At 36.3% G+C, this 20278-nt stretch overlaps 4 protein-coding genes across 8 annotated transcripts in view; 2 read left to right on the top strand and 2 right to left on the bottom strand.

Annotated features, from left to right (window-relative positions):
• LOC128895320 (tyrosine-protein kinase Src64B) overlaps nt 1-7448 on the bottom strand; it is a 40989-nt gene extending 33541 nt beyond the window's left edge. For both annotated transcript variants that reach the window (XM_054157819.1, XM_054157820.1), the window contains exon 1: nt 7175-7448. The gene's annotated coding sequence lies outside the window, so the exon portion shown is untranslated. The remainder of the gene's footprint in view (nt 1-7174) is intronic.
• Nucleotides 7449-8071: 623 nt separating this feature from the next.
• Nucleotides 8072-9789, top strand: LOC128895332 (ubiquitin-conjugating enzyme E2 variant 2). Its single transcript, XM_054157844.1, has 4 exons — nt 8072-8323; nt 8750-8892; nt 9005-9130; nt 9207-9789. Exons 1-4 carry the CDS (start codon nt 8299-8301, stop codon nt 9345-9347), a joined length of 435 nt encoding a protein of 144 aa, XP_054013819.1. The 5' UTR covers nt 8072-8298; the 3' UTR covers nt 9348-9789.
• A 1210-nt stretch (nt 9790-10999) lies between these two features.
• LOC128895327 (cytochrome c1, heme protein, mitochondrial) lies at nt 11000-13627 on the bottom strand. 3 transcript variants are annotated; one of them, XM_054157833.1, is made up of 9 exons: nt 13511-13627; nt 13300-13417; nt 12657-12707; nt 12317-12465; nt 12108-12240; nt 11865-12029; nt 11676-11789; nt 11451-11585; nt 11000-11357 (listed from the first exon to the last, which is right to left on the bottom strand). In XM_054157833.1, exons 2-9 carry the CDS (start codon nt 13369-13371, stop codon nt 11247-11249), a joined length of 930 nt encoding a protein of 309 aa, XP_054013808.1. In that variant the 5' UTR covers nt 13372-13417; nt 13511-13627; the 3' UTR covers nt 11000-11246. The 3 variants fall into 3 exon arrangements, with proteins under 3 accessions (XP_054013808.1, XP_054013810.1, XP_054013809.1); XM_054157835.1 differs by having other exon boundaries at nt 12657-12669; XM_054157834.1 differs by having other exon boundaries at nt 13494-13512.
• A 722-nt stretch (nt 13628-14349) lies between these two features.
• LOC128895321 (protein LSM14 homolog car-1) lies at nt 14350-20236 on the top strand. 2 transcript variants are annotated; one of them, XM_054157821.1, is made up of 7 exons: nt 14350-14568; nt 15600-15754; nt 15856-16147; nt 17047-17245; nt 17342-17617; nt 17877-18056; nt 18357-20236. In XM_054157821.1, the coding sequence occupies exons 1-7, from the start codon at nt 14448-14450 to the stop codon at nt 18664-18666; spliced, it is 1533 nt and encodes a 510-aa protein (XP_054013796.1). In that variant the 5' UTR covers nt 14350-14447; the 3' UTR covers nt 18667-20236. The 2 variants fall into 2 exon arrangements, with proteins under 2 accessions (XP_054013796.1, XP_054013797.1); XM_054157822.1 differs by having other exon boundaries at nt 14352-14568; nt 15856-16042.
• The last annotated feature ends 42 nt before the right edge of the window (nt 20237-20278 follow it).

Genomic DNA, 20278 nt, shown 5'->3' with positions numbered 1-20278 from the left:
ATCACTGCACGATTTACAGATAGAAATCCTGACACGGTTTTTCATTCTGAATAGTTGTAATACAGTTGCACCTTGCACGGGGGTTCGAAAATTGGAACGGCTAATTATCGATATACAGGGGTAGAGAATTTGATCTAGGAATTGGCAAATGATGGGGCAACTGGAAAACTAGAACGAATGAAATCGGTTACTCTGCGCTTGGAGCGGAGAAACACAGCCAGGGGGATGATGAAATAATGATTAAAAGTGGTTTTCAATTGCTATTTTCAGGCATGACAGAAACTATTCGTTCGCGATGAAATAAATGAGAAAACGTAATTAAATAATGATAGGCCAGCAAAAGCCAGGCAGTTCTCATGAGTTTCAAGACAGACCGACGCTGAGAGGGGAACGAAAACAAGTGTTCGCGTGCCGCGCGTAAAAGTGCGTATCGATCTGCGAAAGCGAGAGTAAACGCAACACGCGACAGGAGTTTAGAAGGAGCTTATACGTTTTTCAGAAAGCCTACCCTACCACCGACGAACGCGATGAATCTCGTTAACTATTTCGAGGGTGAAGCAAGGGATGGTCTCCGAAGGACACATCACAAGGAGGGTTCCCAGCAACCCCTAGAGACAGGGGCTAGGGAGAAAACAAGGAGAATGGCCGTCCATCGATTTTTCCAGCAGGTTTTTCATCGGCAATCGGCATAGACGCATTGTTCCCGATTTTCCCACCCTCTACCCGCATCGACAAACTGGTTTAATCCTGAAATAGCCATTCCGTAAGTCACGTGGGCAAAATGTATCCGGACGAATATTTTTCAAAGTAAAATAAAGTTAATTGGTCAACCCATGGTGTTGCTTTTCTTAATAAATTTTTTCTTTTAATCCTACCAAGTAATAACTAACAGTGGCAAGCATACGACATTACTGTTTGGTTCAAATAAATGTTGAATTTTTAAAGAAAACAAACATGATACGAACTGGAACTTCGTGGACTCCAAGATATCGACCAAAAATGAATGCTTATTTTTTTCCTTCGTTTAATTAACGTTACTCTAAAGCAATAAACATATCGGATACTGTACTATCTAAGCTGGACAAACAAGTAATCGGGGGACTTGCTCTTATCGACGCCAGTGCACGTCCGTCGCGTTTATGATGCCGAGTTCTCGACGAAACTGTTCCGGTCACGGGGAATTACACGAACGGATATTATTTTACGTTAAACGTCGCGAGGAGGGACGGTCAATAAATCGATTCCTGCGTTCCAGTATTTTCATTGGCGGCGGGAATAATCGAAACACTGGCCAGCCTGCATCACTAACGCGCACGGGAGCGTCTAGCGATGAAATCGTTAGCGAATGTGTTTCGCTTTGAGAAAAGAGTATCGATCTCGGTCGCATCCACGTGAGGGAACATGGTGAAAAAATATTCACAGGAGAAAGAGAAAACAATATAATCATGAGATCTCATACAATCTTACTCAAAAAATATTGTCAGGACATATGCACAATATATTCTAGAAATAAGACCAAGTGACAGATAAGAACTACAATTTCTCTTCCGAAAGGGACTCTCAGGCTCGCCCGAAAACGCTGAAAATGCACGTTGCGCGAGCACCTGCATTGTCTAAATAAAAAGTTAATATCCTTATCTGGGAACGCAACAACAAGTGCGGCGTAACGCAAACACGTCGAATTACCTGCTTCCGGGATGCGAGACTGCCGTGGTAACCGAGTCGATGAAGTCTCCAAGGGCACAAAAGACCCTCCACGGCAAAAGGGAAAAAAAAGCTGCGTCCCCGCCCCCTAAATCGCGACTTTCGACGTACCGACTGGCATGAATCCAACGGAAGCGCGTTGTACAGTTAACGGCCGCGGGTCCTGCGATGTTTTAGGTTTACCGGCCAAGTTCCGTCCAGAGGTTGCAATAAATATAACCGACCAAGGGACAAAAATTGCGTTTACAGCGTCGTTGAATCACGGCCCTCCCCGAAAGTTCTAATCGCCAAGAAATTCGCGAAAACGGAACGCTGCAGTTTGTGCAAACCATTACGCGCGCGGTTTTCCTTTGTACTCGTGGAAAGAGGGAAGAATTAACTGGTAAATTGTGAGGAATAATATTAACTTCAATTGAAGTTTTCTTTTCGTTTAAATTCATTGTTGGAAAAACAAAGTGGTGAATTATTGTGCCATATATTGATCGAACGTAGTTAAAGAAATATATAATTGCAATTATAGAAATGTATAATTCTCGCGTTAAGTTCAAATTCCACGAATTTAATATATGCAGTAACAATGAGAAATGTGATATTGTTTAAGCGACTTGGACACCCATAGCAACAAAACAATAAATGTGCATTCCCGTGTGCAGAATAGTACAAAGGCCGTGAAATACGGAAAGCATTCGATGAAACGTTTCACAAAGACGTAATGGAGTACGAGTTCTTCTAATTTTCAAAAGTCGAGCATAATGGCCGGACGTGGAACAATGGAGGACACCAGGAGATCCCTTAATGGGCGCGTTTCGACGTTAAATGGCGTTGCTCGCGAGGTGCGGTGTTCTGCATTCAAAACACGGCTCGAAAACGACGCGAGCGTCCCGGGGGGAAGAGGGTTATTTCGTAATAAGGAATTCTGTTCCTGCACGATTTTCATTTTACGCGAAAACTTTCGAGATGACTGGTTTACAGCTCCCTGGGGACAGTGATAAATAAGGAGGAAAACCATAAGATTTCCACGCGTAAAGAAACATCAATTTCGTCGATTTCGCGAATAAAATATCGAGTTGTCCAGAAAGTTCGCGCCAATTTTTAAGAAAAATTCAAAGGCACATTTGAATTTTGATATATATATATTTATTGAATTATATAAATACCATTTTGTTCCACGACCTTTTCACCTTTTAAGGGATGCACCCACGTTAATTGTTTTCAATTATTTCAATACAAACAGATGTGTACTATCTACCAAAAATCGGCACGGACTTTCCAGACAAACTAATAAAAAACTAGTCAAACTACTAAGTACTTGAGTTGTAATTAAGCACGTAGTGGAAAATGAGAGAAGATGTAAACTGAAACTTTTACGTCACGGCGTCACCTGACGTCACAGCACTATCACCGTTACAAACTTCTCTCAATAGCTGTTTTGACGCAAATCTATCTAAAACTCCAGCAGAGATACATCTTGTTCTATTTAAAGCTACTTTTACGCACATGGTGCTCTATCTTTTAAATGTCGTCAGTGGGCGGAAAACGCTAAATGTTCCACGAGACGGAAATCGTCTCGGGTTGTCGCATAATTTATTTTTACTTTCTGACCTATGTGAATGATACCGAACCTCCTATAGGTCCAGTAATATTCGAACCGTGGGAAAGTACAGCGATGCGTTCGTTTCTGTTAATCTTTCTATCGTAGAAAATATTTGTATACTCGTTTCTCCGTTTCGTGGAGCATATCGATGACTGTGTTCCACGCCACACAATACACAGACTGTTCGTCGAATCCTCCTCCCTCTTACGAAAAAGATAAAACAACCTCTCGAACGAGCATTTAGCCCGTCGCATCCGAGGATACTTCGAACGCACGTGGTTATATGTACACAGGCCACGGTGCACGTTTCCTTCCCTGAGCGATAAAACAGAAGCGAAAAGCCTTGGTAAATTTCTAAACGGTGGCGAAGCTGCCGTGAAATCGCCTGTTGTCGAAAATCGACCGCAGCTTCAATGACCCTAATCGTAAACAGTGGAAAAACAGCGATTATTCCGAGACGGGACACACTGCCTCACCTCGAGTGTTTCTTTCCCTACGAATCACAACAGTTTCTAATAGAGGCCTAGTTGCTGACGCGAAGCAACGCAAAAGAAAAGACAAATGAATACTATTTTTATTTGTCTACTTTGCTTGCCCTTCGAAGCCGCTAATCATCGCGAGAGATAAATAATGCTCGTGGATCGAGTTGTTCGAAACGATAATCGAGCGAGGAAGTACGGGACAATTTTCATAACGCGATAAAACTGGAACCGCGTATCACTTCTGACGCACAAGGGGACAAACGACGCGGAAAGTTAATTGCCGTTGTTTCGATGCTTCCGACACACGGCTGAAAAGCATACGATCGCAGATCTGTCATTTAAAGGAATAGCGATAGGGAGAAATTAGGTCAATTTCCCCGATACAATAGACAACAAATCTGCGTTCAATTTCCAAAGCGCAGATCCGTTCACGGATAGAGCGAACCATTTCACGAGTCGATAGCAGAAGTTTCGAGCGCGTTTGCTTCTCTGATGTACGGGGTGTCCTAAATAGCAACTACTTTTGGTACAAAGTTAGAAACTCGAACTACGTCAACGGAAACTGAAAGGAGCACGTAAATCTGATGCACAATTGTCAATTGTAAATTTATGAATACTCGTGAAATTTGCATTCAAATAATTATTTTAAAATAGTAGTAAAACGATATGTCGTAAGATATTACAATAACATTTGTGTCTCTACGATTGTTTTCGAGGTTATGTTACAACCATATAGGATCATATAACCTCATAATCAAAATTGTCTTAAAAGAATAAAAATTAAATGAGTGTTACTCAGGTGGGTCCATGATGTCAGATCAGCGAGTACTCCAAAATGAATTTTCTCGACAAGTTCGTAGGAAAACATTCTATTTCACGTTTTAGGCTTGTTTTCTCGGGAAAAATTGCGTCTGGCGTAACCCTGCCCATACTTTCGAAGACACTCCGTGCAATTGGAAGCCAGATTGTTGGCGATTTCGGTACAACGTTATCGTACGCGGACGATAACGGTCAATCCGCGTTGCAAAGTGGGCGCGTGCGATTCGCGGTGAAAGCTTGCAAACGCAACGCAGTGCGCGCGTGCCGGCGACGCCACGCAACGACACGGACGAATATACAGAGTGTCCCAAAAATGTTGTAACACCTTGAAAGGGGTGGTTCAGGAGGTGATTTCAAACAACTTTTTCCTTAGCGAAAATGTTGTCCGAGGTTTCGTTAAGGAGATATTAACAGAAGAGCCCGACCAATCAGAGCGCGAGTATGCCGGTTGAGCGTAGGCTACGCGATAGGCGGCCGCGCTCATACGCTACCGCGGCCGTTCCAACAGTATACGCGCGCTCTGATTGGTCAATGTTTTCCGTTAATATCTCCTCAACGAAGTCTCGGACAACATTTTTGCTAAGGAAAAAGTTGTTACAAATCACCTTCCGAACGACCCCTTTCAAGGTGTTACAACATTTTTGGGACACCCTGTACAATTAAACGAAAGGAAATTTTCATGTCGCTCGAATTGTACCTTAACCTAGGGCAGAACTTCTCCATGAGAGTTGACCATAAAGATATTATTGATAGAGCAGGAGCCAGGCTTGCCAATATGTGAAAATGTTCCACTATTCGAAAAAAAAAAAAAAAAACGTAATACCCTATCTCTGTACTTTATTAATGTGAATGTAAAATATGTATGTAATTGTAGAAAGCATAAACGATAACCATTTATCATTAACATAAAAATGATATAAAAATGCGCTAATCGATAGAAATAGGCAGAGTACCGTGGTGTCCTTTTTCTTAGGCTCCCTTATTTTGTCTATAATATCTCTATGGTTTTGTATCGATAATATGGCGCCACCTGCTTCGAAAGAAATGCGTGCCCCCGTGCGACGATTCCGCTTAGGAATCAAATATTGCCAACGTTAATCGCGTTTATAACGGTATATACCTGAACCTGAACCTGAACCATAGCGGTCAGGGATCAGCGAAATGCTTATCTGGATAGAAAATTCTTAGAACGAACGAGAGATGAACAACTTTTGATCCGTTATTTATTCAATAAAAACTACGATCAAAATACGTTTCACGTTGGGACGGTAACAGCTTATCGGAATAACCGTTAATCGAATAAACGTTGCGAATAAATCATTGCACGAAGTTTCTATTCTGTTAGCTATTATACGTTTAAAATTCTGCCCATCTCTGGTAGACGTCACTCGACGTAGCTTCTCGATCGAAGGACTCGTTATTGCTCGTTTACTTTTGTCGTCGACTGCCTCTGCTCTCCTTTTCACGGTTCGCTGCCGAACGATTCATTGAGAACTGTTCGACGAATGGCGTGAAAACGGGCAACGATGCAATAGACGTACAGAGATGGGTAAAATTTCGTTCGAATAGATGAAAAATAGAAATACTACACAGTGATACATTTGCTGCGCTTCGATTGAACGAAAAAACGTGAAACATGATTTCACTGTATAGTTCGAACTGCTATAACTACGTAATTGTATCTAGATAAGAATACTGTCCATCTATAGAGGTGAAAAGTATCAATATTAATCGTGGGGTTCTCTGGAAATGCGAAACTATCGAAACTTAACCGTGGCTGTATCGATAATGATTTATCTGCTTGCTCTCTCTTTTCACTTTCGGCTAATATTTACAGCTGGCTTCGTAAGAGCTCAGTTGCACGTTTACGAAATGTTACAGAGTTGCTCCGTGAACCGCGTTTAAATATTTAAAAGACGCTGTCGCGAATGTTTACGAGATTTCAACAGAGGCTGATTTTGGATAGAGACGATAGTACATTCTTCTGCACATGTAATCGAACGATGAAAGAATGTGATATTCACCCGATGCATGCATATTTATAAAATCTTAAAATCAAACGTGATGTAAAAATTATTTTAAAAAAACATGTACGTATCTACCGTCGAGAAAGGATATCGCGAATGTCAATCGTAAGAATTATTTTCCACTCGCTACTCTTATGAACGAATGCCACTGACCAACGTACTCCAAACATTGAAATCGGAAATAATCGCGAAGTACGTCTATCAAATACACACTCGTGCAAGTTTTCAGCTTATCGATACGTTCTGTTTACAGTTTCGCTCGCAAGAATCTTTTCACCATTGACACAAACATTATTTAAACTAGAATGTTCTCCGAAAAGGAAAATATTTGTCGACAAAAGCACGAGCAATCGTCCACCGTGACTATAATACTTGGAAATGTTTCGAAATTGCCGACAATGCACCCTTAAAGGTCAATGGCGTTCGTTTGTTTATTATGGTGGACACTCCGGTAGGTGTATCTCCTCGAATGTCAAACGGCACACTGGCTGCCCGGGGGCAGTTTCTTATAACGCGAAAAATCTATATTATTTTTTTATTCCGCGTACCTGTTCTACAGCAGGATCCCCGTCGCTCTTCGAGTAATCCGCGCTCGGTGAGATATCTAATTACTCGTACAGCACATTTTAACACACGCCGGAACACACTGTGCGCAGCAAGAGTCGACGAAATGCACCACGAGCAGACTGACAGTTACCACGGGTTGTTCATTATTGGAAAATCTACCTGGCAGGCTGCTCTTGCGCAGGCCGCCGCGATACTACCGCTACCGACTTCCTCCCCACTACCAGCCACCGCCATTTCTACCAACCTCCCTTCCCTCTAGCGTTCATGTCATTCAACTACATATCGAAAAAAAATGTTATACCCAGTCCCTCTATTGTAAGCTCGATACTTGTATAACGTCAACTGTAAAATTAATCACAAATTGAAACATTAAAATAACAATATCGCAAATTACAACAACACTTTAACAATAAATGACTTCTTATAAATTTCGTATGCATTGACAGATTTAAATATATACCTGCAAATAATTAGTTTGAAGGGCTCTACTTTTCTTGAATATTTTACTATAGATTTGCGACATTCGCAAAATTGACGCTAGATTGTTTATTTATCAGCGGTTCTATGCAACTGAAAATGTATAAATGAATCCGAAAGATATGAAGCTTCATTAGTTTTATATATTAATTCCAATAACACCTTCTATAGAAAAATACACCTTGTACAGTCCTTCGCTCACGCGACTAATTCGTTTTTCGTAAAAGTCGAATATCACGTAAATCGAATTATCCAAATATGGTTTATGACTCTATTCGTAATTTTAAATGTAACGAAAACACGAAAAATTTTCAACGTACTGAGATGCGAAAGTAGTCTAGAACTTTGTAAAAACAACGCCGACAACTGAGAACTGAGATTTACGATGCAGCAAACCCGTCTAGAAAGTGAGTAGTCTGTGGAAACAGACAACCTCACGGAGGTTGGCTGAATTTTCGTAAAGTGAATTTCGCTTGAATATTAAATATTATTTTCCTTGCCCTGGAATTTGGTGACTCCTGTTATAATTGATACGTGTATTTTAAAGTGGATCGGTTCGCAGTACATTATTTGGTGTTACTTGCTACCCTTTAGAACAATATACAGCGCTTCACAAAAATAAGATATCATGGCGGTACCCACTACCGGTGTAGGTAAGTATTTTATGTCTGTTTTACGAGCTAAAGATACGAACGACGAACAGACCTATGGCACCTTAGGAATTAAATACTTTTATGGGAAATATCAAATGAATAGCATGATAAATTTCATGACGAATACCGAACCCACACGATTTCGAAAAAATATAAGATCTGTCGTATTTCTTTTACAATAAGTTATCACGTACTGTAAACGTGTCTAAATGTAATCAGTGATACGTCAAGTTTTTGAAGATATCTTTGTTATTTTGTTTTCGCTGCATAATGAAATTAAGAGAAGCTTATAAAAGTATTAACGAGTAGCAGGTTACACCATGCCTAAGAGTCACAAACTCATAACCTGTACTTGTCCTAGGATCCTTGATTACGAGTTTCTCGTTTGCAGTCCCATAGAGGATAACTTTTATTTTGCATTTCTAGTTGTGCCTCGAAACTTTCGTTTACTAGAGGAATTAGAACAAGGTCAGAAAGGTGTAGGCGATGGCACAATCAGTTGGGGCTTGGAAAATGATGATGACATGACTCTTACACATTGGACTGGAATGATAATTGGACCACCTAGAGTAATTTTTTCATAAATTCTTATTGCATTTGGGTTTACATTGAATGGATTAATTTAATTGTATACATATACCTACATATACCTAAGAATGTATAGTTTCATTGATTTTTTAGACACCATATGAAAATAGAATGTATAGTTTGAAAATTGATTGTGGTCAGAGATATCCAGATGATGCTCCTAATGTAAGATTTTTAAGCAGGATTAATATGAATTGTATTAACAGTACTACTGGTGCAGTAAGTATTTGATTTCATTTAGATTCATTAATAATGAAGATGTGTACTTGTATTATGTATCTGTTAAATTTTATAGGTTGATAACCGCAGTGTGCCAGTACTTGCAAAGTGGCAACGAGAATACACAATTAAGACAGTTCTTCAAGAGCTCCGTCGTTTGATGACACTAAAAGAAAATATGAAACTGTCTCAGCCTCCAGAGGGTAGCACTTTTTAGCCTAACCATGTGTAAACTTGATGCCTCTTCCTTTCTGCGGTAGCAAAGGGCGAGATTCAATGAAGGTACCAAATACTATTAAATGGGTGCCCAATAAAGATGTACGCTAAGAAGTAACACCTGTATAAAAAAAAGAAGAAGGTGATGATGACTATAAAAGTTGAATCAGTGTTTTCAATTTACAGAAATATTTACTTACAAAATTCAGGAAACGTATATTTTTACTTAACCATTTCCTAATTTTAGGCCATGTTTCATATATATGTGAAATTATTATTGTAATTGTAATATTTTATTGTAAAAATATGCACTAGCATTTAATTTAAGAAAATGCTGTTTCAACTTTTAGGTTATAAATACAATCTAAAACAAGAGTCATATTTTGAATCTTAAAAACTGGAAACACAGACTGTGTAATAAAAGTAATAATCAGTAAGAACAACTTATGCCTTCAAAGTTTTTTAAAACGAAAAGAAATGCCTGTATATGTATTTAGTAAACATTTCAGTTTGTGCATAAGTGCCATTTCATAATCTGTGGAGGTGTCTCAGTAATTACTATTATAGACCATTCTAAATTTTAATAATTTATATTTCTGTGTGCTCATTTTTACCAAGCTTTACTTTACTTTTTCTTTGTTAGTGTTATTAGGATTTTAGCTAACAACAGGTTGTTGAGATCAATATTTTGACATAATAATGTGCCTTTTTATGCATGTAGCATAAAAGTGAGCATGTATCGAGCGTGTTTGGTTGAGACATCATCCAAGAACGGCCTCTTATTCTATATAAAAAAAAAAGCAAATGTTTCTTAACGGATAAAACAAATTATGTTATAATTGAAACATACCAAGTAGCAATTTGATTTTTAGTAGTATATATGGTAAATGGTATAGTGTCGGATCAGTGAGTACATCAATATATGAAGCATTATACTAAAAATCTTCAGTTCTCCATTCCACTATTTATATATTAGATATATATTTAGGTTTATTTGGTCTTTATGGTACAGATGCAGTAATGTGTATTATTTTTTTGTTCTGAGCTTCATAGTTGATGTATTAGTAAAATCATACTTAATTCTTAATAAAAATCCAAAGTATCATAAATAGCTTTCCAATCACTGAGGAAAATCAGGTCTGTAACTCTAGCGCAATTCTATTATGAATTGCTCGAATATCGTTCCCATAAAGTTGTGTGGAGAACAGAAAAGGTTTTCCATAATTATGTTACATTCTAGAAAAAGAAATATAATCATAAATTATTTCAAACATAATATAATTTTTTGGAGTTTTGTTATCCAAGCTGTAGCAACGTCTGTCCTTATTTTTAAAGTAAATCCAAACCAAAGTATGAGATTTTTTAACAGAATTCCACATTTATCACGTAATATTACGAAATTCTCAACTACCTGAAATATTATACATACCTCTTCATCAGCTTCGCATTTCAGTATTACACTATAAGTAATGTAATAGTGTAATCCAATTCATACTACTAAAACTATTAAATAATTATTACTCTATGTCGATGAAGTCAAGCTTGAAAAGAATAAAAGGATTTCTTTAGAAATGACTACTATATTGTTACTTTTTACACCTTCAAATATTGATATTTCAGGACTAGTCGCTAAATAAATTAATATATAATTAAATGTGTTTAACAATTTATTTAAACCAGACGATGGTATCATTGGTTGTAGTTGTATGTACAATGCGTAAATTGATCGACGTTGGATTGACGATAATGCGAATGAATGTCAGTTTGCGTACAACTACGTTCTCATAGATGCCGCAACTTCCAAACAAGTTATAAAACTACACTCCAATACAGGATGCTAACATTGCCGAATCAGGTTTAATTGAGCTAATCACTGAATTAATCTGTATTCAGAAGTAATTTACTGTTTGCGTCTTGGTGTGTAAAGTAGTTTAGTACTCTTTATAATTGTCCACTTCTGTCTCTTTGCATACGCTAGTATACCAATCAGAGTTCCAAATACAGCAACCCCCTGAAAATAACAAATAATAATTATTGCATATTTTTTAATTAACTGCATTTTGAAAAATTGCAAAAATATATTTTGTTTGTTAAATGGGTTTACCTTTATGGTTAATCTCTTTCTGTCGTCGTGTTCGCTATTTGATGTCCACGTAAGGAATGTGGTAACATCTTTCGCTATTTGAGAAGCAGTTGCAGGGGTTCCATCTTCAAATTCCAACACTTCATCGAAGATGACCTAACACATTCGTACAATTGTTTTATATGCAACTTTTGAAAGGTAGGTAACCATGTATGTAGATGTCTTATATGATTTATTTGTTCTTACCTGCGCCATACCAAGAGCTCCTCCTGGGAAGTACGGGTTGAAATACTGACCCTCCTTTATTTGAATACCAGCTGGTGGTTCACAGTAACCAGTTAACAATGAAAATATATAATTCTAGAATATACATGAAATATTAATCATTTATATTAACTAAAATTTAAAACGAATTTCATAAGATGATATATGTACCTCTCCGTTATGCCTTGCATTGACAATAAAGGATAGATCTGGTGGATAAGCACCATTATTAGCTGCTCTAGCAGATTCTTCATTTGGATATGGAGATGGAACATAGTCAGACAATTTACCAGGGCGCATGAACATTGCACCTGTTTCATCAGGACCATCTTGTATCTATTCAAATAAAAATTCAAATTGAAAAAAATAAAAGATAATATAATTGTTATGTCTTGATTTACAGAAGCTATTTACCTGAACTTCTGCTGCAAGTTCTTTGGCTTCGTTTTCAGTGTGCGTAACACCAACAAGGTGCCGGTAAGCTATATATTGTAAACTGTGACAAGCTGAACATACATTTTTGTATACCTCCCAGCCTCGTCGCATGCTAAATAATGAAAAATAAAATTTGTTCATACTTTATATTTGTACCTATTGTGCTATGTAGTATTATTTTCAGTTACCTTTGATGATCAAGCGCAGATAATATTCCGTAAAAGTCCCATTTATAAGTTGGTGCATGAGCTACTAGACCAGAAGCTTTTACAGAACTATCCAAGGCATAAATTAATGCACTGATACCTCCTGCTGTTACTCCCAAGCAAGTCAATAACTGTAATTTAATTAAATAATATCAATTTCTTAAAGGTTATTTATTTTCAACTTATTTTATACTGACACAACAACTAAAACTTACTACAAATATATACACATGTCTATCGAACAGGGATCAGATTTTATTATTTGCACATTGGGATCAGGAATAGAAAGGACATCTTGATATGACTATAAAAATACACATACCATTTTCCTACCCCTAGACCATTGGTTTGCAGTGGAAAAATTATGTACCGGCTGAAATTAGTATTTCAATATTAGATGAAAATCAGTAAGATCATAACAGATTAATTTAGATTTAGATTTAATTAATAAGATTATCCAAATTGATAGCATTGCAGGAGAAGCTAGACAAGTATATGTCTTCAATATTAAAAGAAATAAGTTATTGAAGGCTATTATTATGGCTAATTAGCGTAAGATGCGCTACTGTCCGAGTAAAGACAGATAAAAAAATACTTTCAGTTATAAATTTCGTTTCCTAAAACTATCGCGTAGTATTCACGCATTTCAACCATGGCAGCATCACAATTTTCTGTGCTGATCACTATTACATAACATCGGATAAAAAGTCTACGAAATCTTTCTGAATTTAATATTCTGCTAGAAAATATATCTAGTTGGAGACAAAATAATGACGGACAGTATAAAGCTAAAGTATCTTCAGAAAAAATGTCATAGCAGCCGACAACTTCTGCAGTTCATTAAGAATCTTCGTACTCTGCTCAGAACGTCAATATTATAATTTGAATATCTCGACAGTGACTGATACTCTTGGAACAAACGAATTAATGCAGTTTCAAATAAGTATTAGTTTATAATTACGTACCTGATTAAATAACGTTCCATAATTTGTCTTTAAAAGACCAGACTTACAAACCCGACTCAATGAAGCCGCCATGTTGGCCAAAGGTACAATGTGCACAGACCACTAGTCAATGTATCATCTGTAAACAAATTTTATAAACTAATGAAACAATATTCTTTCGTATTACACCGATTTTTCTTTCATAATATACACACGTTATAACCGTACGTACATAGGTGTCCAGTGATGGCACCGAAAGAACACGTACTTACACAACTTTCAAGTCTCTAACTCGACTCCAACCAAGGATACCAATATTATAGACAAATTTTTAAACGTTCGAATTTATCTACATGTGCCTACACTGGATGTAATATCTTTTTAATCGCGTAAATATTATCGATCGTATTATATTTCTCATATCCGAGGATTACAGTATTTTATTTATTCATACACATAGTATTTGTAATACATGTAACTATACAAAACAGATCTATATTTTATATTTCATATTATTTCAATATAAAACTTAGACTACATTATTATACTTAATGTACTGTAACAACTATAAAAGTTTTATTCATCTACTTTGTTACGTTTTAAATTACAGATAACAAAATTTTATTCGAGTAATAAATTAGGAATAAAGTCAATGTTTAGCGATTTATCCACAATGATTATTTAATCGAATGCTCACATTTTTATTTATTAATTACAATACACTTCACTCTATAAGTCGAATTTCATTTTTATTTAATTTCAATATTCAATAAACTCGACTAGTTACATTTGACTACTTGACTATACATATATGTATAGTAGAATGTAGTAGAATACTATTCGAATAGTGAAATATTAATAGTTTATTGGTGGTATTCGAGCAGCCACAAAATATTCAGTGTTAGATTATGTATAAAGAATTCGAAATTTATTTACAGTATTCCAATAGTTATAAATTATACCAATGTTGAATTATTCGAGTAGCCCAAGCGCTATTTGAAAGTTACGATCATTTCTGGATTCGAGAGGGGGCGTGACGCATGCGCAATTTCTGTTGGTAGACTTGGCAGTTCGCTGTCGACCATTGGTGTCAGCTGGTGGTTTCGTCAGATGGAATCGTGAATCCTGTAATATCACATCGATCATCGTACGGAAGAAAGCGAATCAAGATGAGCGGAGGAATGCCAGAATTGGGCTCGAAGATAAGTTTAATATCGAAGGCGGACATTCGTTACGAGGGCCGACTCTTCACTGTTGATCCTCAAGAATGCACGATTGCTTTAGCTAATGGTGAGTCTCGAATCAAGATGGATACCAAACACAGTTTTGCCGCTGCTCTGTTTCCCGGTTATTTCGTTGTAGTACTCGTACCTATTAATTCGCGTATACTGTATTTCCCTTGATCGGTACGCTTTAGCTGTTCATCATATCTAAACGTTCATCAATTTCTTTGTATAAATCGTGTTCAAAAATGCTTTTCGAAACGGTCGGTATCAGATTGTCCGGTGATGCTTCGATACAAAACAACCGGGGTGACCCGTCACTAATAACGGGTGTTTTGCAGAATATTCCTAATTACAATGTACGTTTTCAGAACATATTCTCGCATTTAACGTATTGGTAATTTTCGTAGGATTTGATTTAGTATTCTTAGAATGATAGGAATTCGCACCTGAACACAAAGAAATAAAATAGGGAAATCAGACGTATGACATATAAATATTATTTAACTGAGTAATTATATCTATTCCTGTTATAAAACCTGTACTGGTATTAATAATACGAACTTCATGAAAATTTCGTAAAATAAACGAAGTACCGAATTTTCTAAATTCTCTATTGTATAATATTACTGTATTTGGTATTTTCTTTTGTACATAATCAAAGATAGAAATGAAATTGGTTAAATTTGAAATATGAAAAGTATACTTTATTAAATTTCAAATATTTCTAATGATTATAACTGTATCGAGTTAGGTTGCCTCAAAGTCATTACTTAGATCTACCATTGTATGGAATGTTTGTGTCTCGTGTTTGCCCTGTTTATGTCTATGTCCTTTCTTTTTTCAGCCATATTACAAAACTGTTACAATGAATCGTTAAATTTGAATTTTGTGGTATCATATATCGAATTTATTAGTACTACTTAACATTTAATTTAAAATGTAGTTCTTTTTTGTATATTAGATGAATATATATTTAAAAAAAATATAGAGACATGTATTTTCCAAACAATGTTTATAAATAATTAATATTAAAACATAAATAAATATCTTTCGAAGATATATATGCCATGTTATTTTGTTTTTCTTGTAATATAGTACGTTCGTTTGGAACTGAGGATAGAGAGACACAATTACCAGTGGCACCACAGAATCAAGTGTACGAATATATTTTATTCCGTGGTTCGGATATTAAAGATATCCGAGTGGTTAACAATGTTAACTCTATTCCAAATGATCCAGCCATTGTGCAGGTAATTATTTACAATAGCAAATCTTTCTAGTAGTGTATTCTAAAGAATATAATTGATGTCACCCACAATTACGATTGGTAAATAATTGTGGTTATTTATAGATGACGGTACAACCATCTATGAGCCAGCAGTCATACCAGCCACAACCTAGTTATGCTCATCCAATGATGGGCCCAATGGGTGGACAATATGGAACCCCCTACGGCATGACAATGGGTACCATGGGACCGGTAATGGGAATGCCAACTGCTGCTAGAGATCCTCGCGGACCAATAAATAAACAGCCAAGTGAGTTGAGCTTGGGCTCTGCCGAACCCAATGCCATCTCTATCCCAAACTCACTACCAACGGCCAATGTCAACCCATTACCAAAAGACCAATCTCTGGAAGATGGTAAACTGTTTTTGCTATGAACTATCCTTTGCCAATGGCATGCTTGCTGCTTACTTTTTGGTAATGCTTGTTTATTTCATTTCTAAAATTGGTCCTTTCTTTTTATTAACTGCAAACTCTATCTAATATGCTGATAAAGTATAAAAAGCTTATTCCTACCTTTCTTTTCTTAACTCCTTATGCCAGTGTGCTTTTCAAACTTTTTAAGAAGCGACCCTGTAAAAGGAAAGAGAAGTTTTGCTCCTTAAATTTATTGATAAAAAGTTTGTTGTACATCCTTTGAATTTTAAGTCCTTCTACTTCTAAGGGTCAATTCACTAGATTTGAAAAACACTGATTTTCATTCGCTTACTTATGCTGTGAACTATTTCTTTATCTTAATTTCCTATGCTTGTGCTTGGACTTCTTATTACAAGCTTATGTGGACAAATTTTGAATGCTTTATGCACATTTAAATTTGTAATTATTATATATATAAATATTTAAAAATATTTATAGCATATATTTTGTTTGCTTTAACATTATTGATTTGTTGATAGTTAACATTTTATGCATCTTGGTGGCTTGAAATTTTTTTTTTTTTTAAATGATGTTATAGAAATCAGAATTTATATTTATATTACATTAATTATTCACAGTATTTTTTAAATATGCACTTGAATTTCGCTCAAATAGTATCAAAAATATTATGCAGTAGCAAGTAACATAATAGCAAGAACAGTTGAAATGTCTTATAAAAATCTTCTTCTAAAATTGATTCTCATGGAATGTATATTCAGTGTAGTATCTTCTAATAGTATTTCATTTAGAGCTAGATTTGAAGATATAATATTGAACACCCTTCAAATGATTGAATGCATCGAATACGAGATGTGCAACTCTTTACCTGATTGCCACAGGTGTATTAGACCTTATTAGCGGTGGTTCACGATCGACAACGCCAACTTCATCTTTATTGACTCGAAAGAGTCCAACCATAGATCAGGGTATTCAAGTAGGCCATCAACAGCAGACACAGCAGCAGCAACAGCAAGGTGGCAAGCTCGGCGACAAGACAAATATGAGAAACATTCAACCTGCTCGACGTGATCATGATAGGTAATTAAATCATAATTGTTAATCTGATGTTTTTAAAGCAGTAGTGCACAATCTTTCTTGCAACTGAAACTATAATTTTGCTCATTTTTGTTTCAGTCATGGTGGTAAGCCTGGTATTGTGTCACAGTATAACGAAGGGAAGCGTGACCAAATGAAACAAGATGGTCAAATGCAAGGTCAAAGTAACCACGCGCAAGGTGGTCGAGGGAATCGCGGGGGTTGGATAAATCGTGGAAATATGCGAGGCAGAGGAAGAGGTCGCGGTGGTTTTAGAAATCAAATTGGTAATACTGGTGCCAAACCGAAGAATACATTGAAGTTTGATAACGACTATGATTTCGAGCAAGCTAATACTGAATTTGAGGAATTGAGGTATACACTTTCGTTTCCTGTACAAATATATTATTTAGCATGGTCGTGCCGGATTCATTTCAAGTACATTTTGAAATGACCAATGTGGAAACCATGCAAGAGTAACGTTATATGCGTCTTTATAGTAATACATATTCGTACGATATATGTTTTGCTTACGCTACGCATCGACAGACGTTTTTATCTTTTATGATGGATATCAATTTTAAGAATATTTAAAATTAAATGGTACGATAATTTTTCGCGTTACATGTTGCAGATCTCAATTAGCAAAAACAAAGATTGATACTGGTGCTGATAACGAGAAGAAGGATGACAGTGGTAATGAGACAGGTGCAGGTGAAGGAGAGCCCGAGGAGGAACCAGAGATAATCCATTACGATAAGTCGAAATCATTCTTTGATAATATTAGCTGCGAAGCTGTTGAGAGGAGTAAAGGGTAAGTGGATGTTTTTATATACTTGTGATCATCTCCTTTCTAACTATTATTTTGAGACATTTTCAGTATAATAATTTACAAAATAACATCGCGTATAATCTAACGTATCTTTTAACGATAAAAGAATAATGTGTACTCGAAAAAGATTGTCAAGATTCAAGAGAATATTCTTGGTTATCGATGACAATGAACGCGATTAAGTATAATAATCATTAGTTAGGTTGATAACTTGACAATAGTAAATTTACATTTACGTAGAGAGATTAGGCATCCAGAGGTTATGTTCGTAACAATTTACAGACGGTTCCAACGTACAGACTGGAGGACAGAGCGCAAATTGAACTCTGAAACATTTGGTGTAGCGTCAACGAGGCGTGGTGGCTTTCGCGGACGCGGTTATTATAATCGTGGAATGGGGGGAATGTATCGAGGTGGTGGTGGTGGTACCGGTGGTTCTGGTTTCCGCGGTGGTTACAGAGGTTCCAGAGGTGGTAATCGTAAACCTGTTAACCAACAACAACCGAATAATCCTGGCAGTCAAAACCAACGTATGACCAACGAACAACCCACTACCCAATCGCAGCAGAATAGTCGCGTTGTATCTTTTTAAATGAGCAACGCGCTACTCTCTATATATAAGTATTTACTTTAGATTAAGATTTTTACGATACGTGCTCTGCCCTTGTGGACTGATTCGAATTCGAGATTGAAAAGGATTCAATGATTTAAAGGAAAATACAAATGAAGATAATAGTTCTTTGAGAGAACTTTATCTGTAAATTTTTTTTCTATTGCCACGCAGGAATACCGTAGGGAATTAATCGATGCTTTGCAAAGACCTGCGTTTAGAGTTTCTCGACAAAACAAATATGAATCTTATTGTTGTAAGTAGTTAATTTTCAAAAACTCGATATCCAGAGCCGTCGTTTCCTACGAGTTAAGAAAAATCGTCGAATGCTTATGAATGTAACAAGTACAATACACGCCGGACGGTAGAATGTTTGCAAAACATACGTGAAGTAAAACTCTTCGATTATACTCGTACGAACGCTAATAACTCGACAGACATGCAACTACCATTAAGAAGAGAACAATAAGAATCTCAAGGGAAATTTTTGTAATGCAACACGTGACCACAGTGTCTATAAAAAATTTTGAAAGGATATGGTAATAAAAATGACCAATTAATTGTTTATGTTGCGTGAATTGTGATTCAGTTGAAATGAAGCACGTGATAACACCGATCTTGATTGTAGCTTTTTTGCGAGTAAATGGAACAAAAATCATTACGATGGAAATAAGTGAAACGTGCGAACCGTCGCAAATAGAATAGGACAATATATTATGATTATTTCGAACAGTCAAAACGTTATTTATTTAAGATGTTGACCGATACATGCTGATTATGGTGAAGTAATTATTTTACCCATATATTTACTAGGGAGTTTTGATTTTCGAACAGGAATGTTCAATCGTTCCTTATGAAAAAAGTAAAAGAAAAAATACAAAAATAAGGGAAAAGGAAGAAATTGATTTTGTATGGTTCATCGAGATAGGCGAGAGAAGCTGAATCGTACATCGATTAATTGACTATTAGTTTCTGAAATATTGAACGTGGTATGCTAGATTTAAGTGAAAATGAGAGTGCGAATGCCTTCCTGTAGTTCGACTGCGTTTAATAGCTTCGAGTTTCGAAGAAATCGTTTAATGTACGAGGAATGCTGTACGCGAATCACGAATAGCGTCGCGAGAGTGAGACTCTAAATGGATGATAATGTCCTTAAAAATATAAGACGCAAAAAAGAAAGGCAGAATAGGTATATTATTTGCGACTGTTATTTTCTTATGGCTCGTATGGAGTCCCAAGCGTATACAGATATATACAAACATAACATGAGATTTAGTTAACACGTGAGTCGAAATAAACCTCCATAAGTTGTCAGTAAAGTTGCAAAGTAAAGTTAAAAAGAATGCATATATGATTAAAGGTTAAGTAAAAGTAGAATGGAATATGGGGGTAAGAAAAAAATGTAACTTTTAAGTTTTATGCATTACGCGTGTAAAGAATGCACGGGTGTATGTTATTTTCCGATGATGAATTTTTGTTTTGTACAGCGGATATTGTGAATTCCCAATGCTGATAAAATAATACTGAAATAATAAAAGTAATGATTATTGTACTTTTTAAGCCCACCAATTACTCAGAGAGATTTGTCCGAAAG

Source organism: Hylaeus anthracinus, unplaced genomic scaffold (assembly GCF_026225885.1).
Source record: "Hylaeus anthracinus isolate JK02 unplaced genomic scaffold, UHH_iyHylAnth1.0_haploid 5, whole genome shotgun sequence".
NCBI classification, from domain to species: Eukaryota; Metazoa; Arthropoda; class Insecta; order Hymenoptera; family Colletidae; genus Hylaeus; species Hylaeus anthracinus.
The sequence above is the reverse complement of the archived record's forward strand: the minus strand, read 5'-3'. Positions and strand labels throughout refer to the sequence as shown.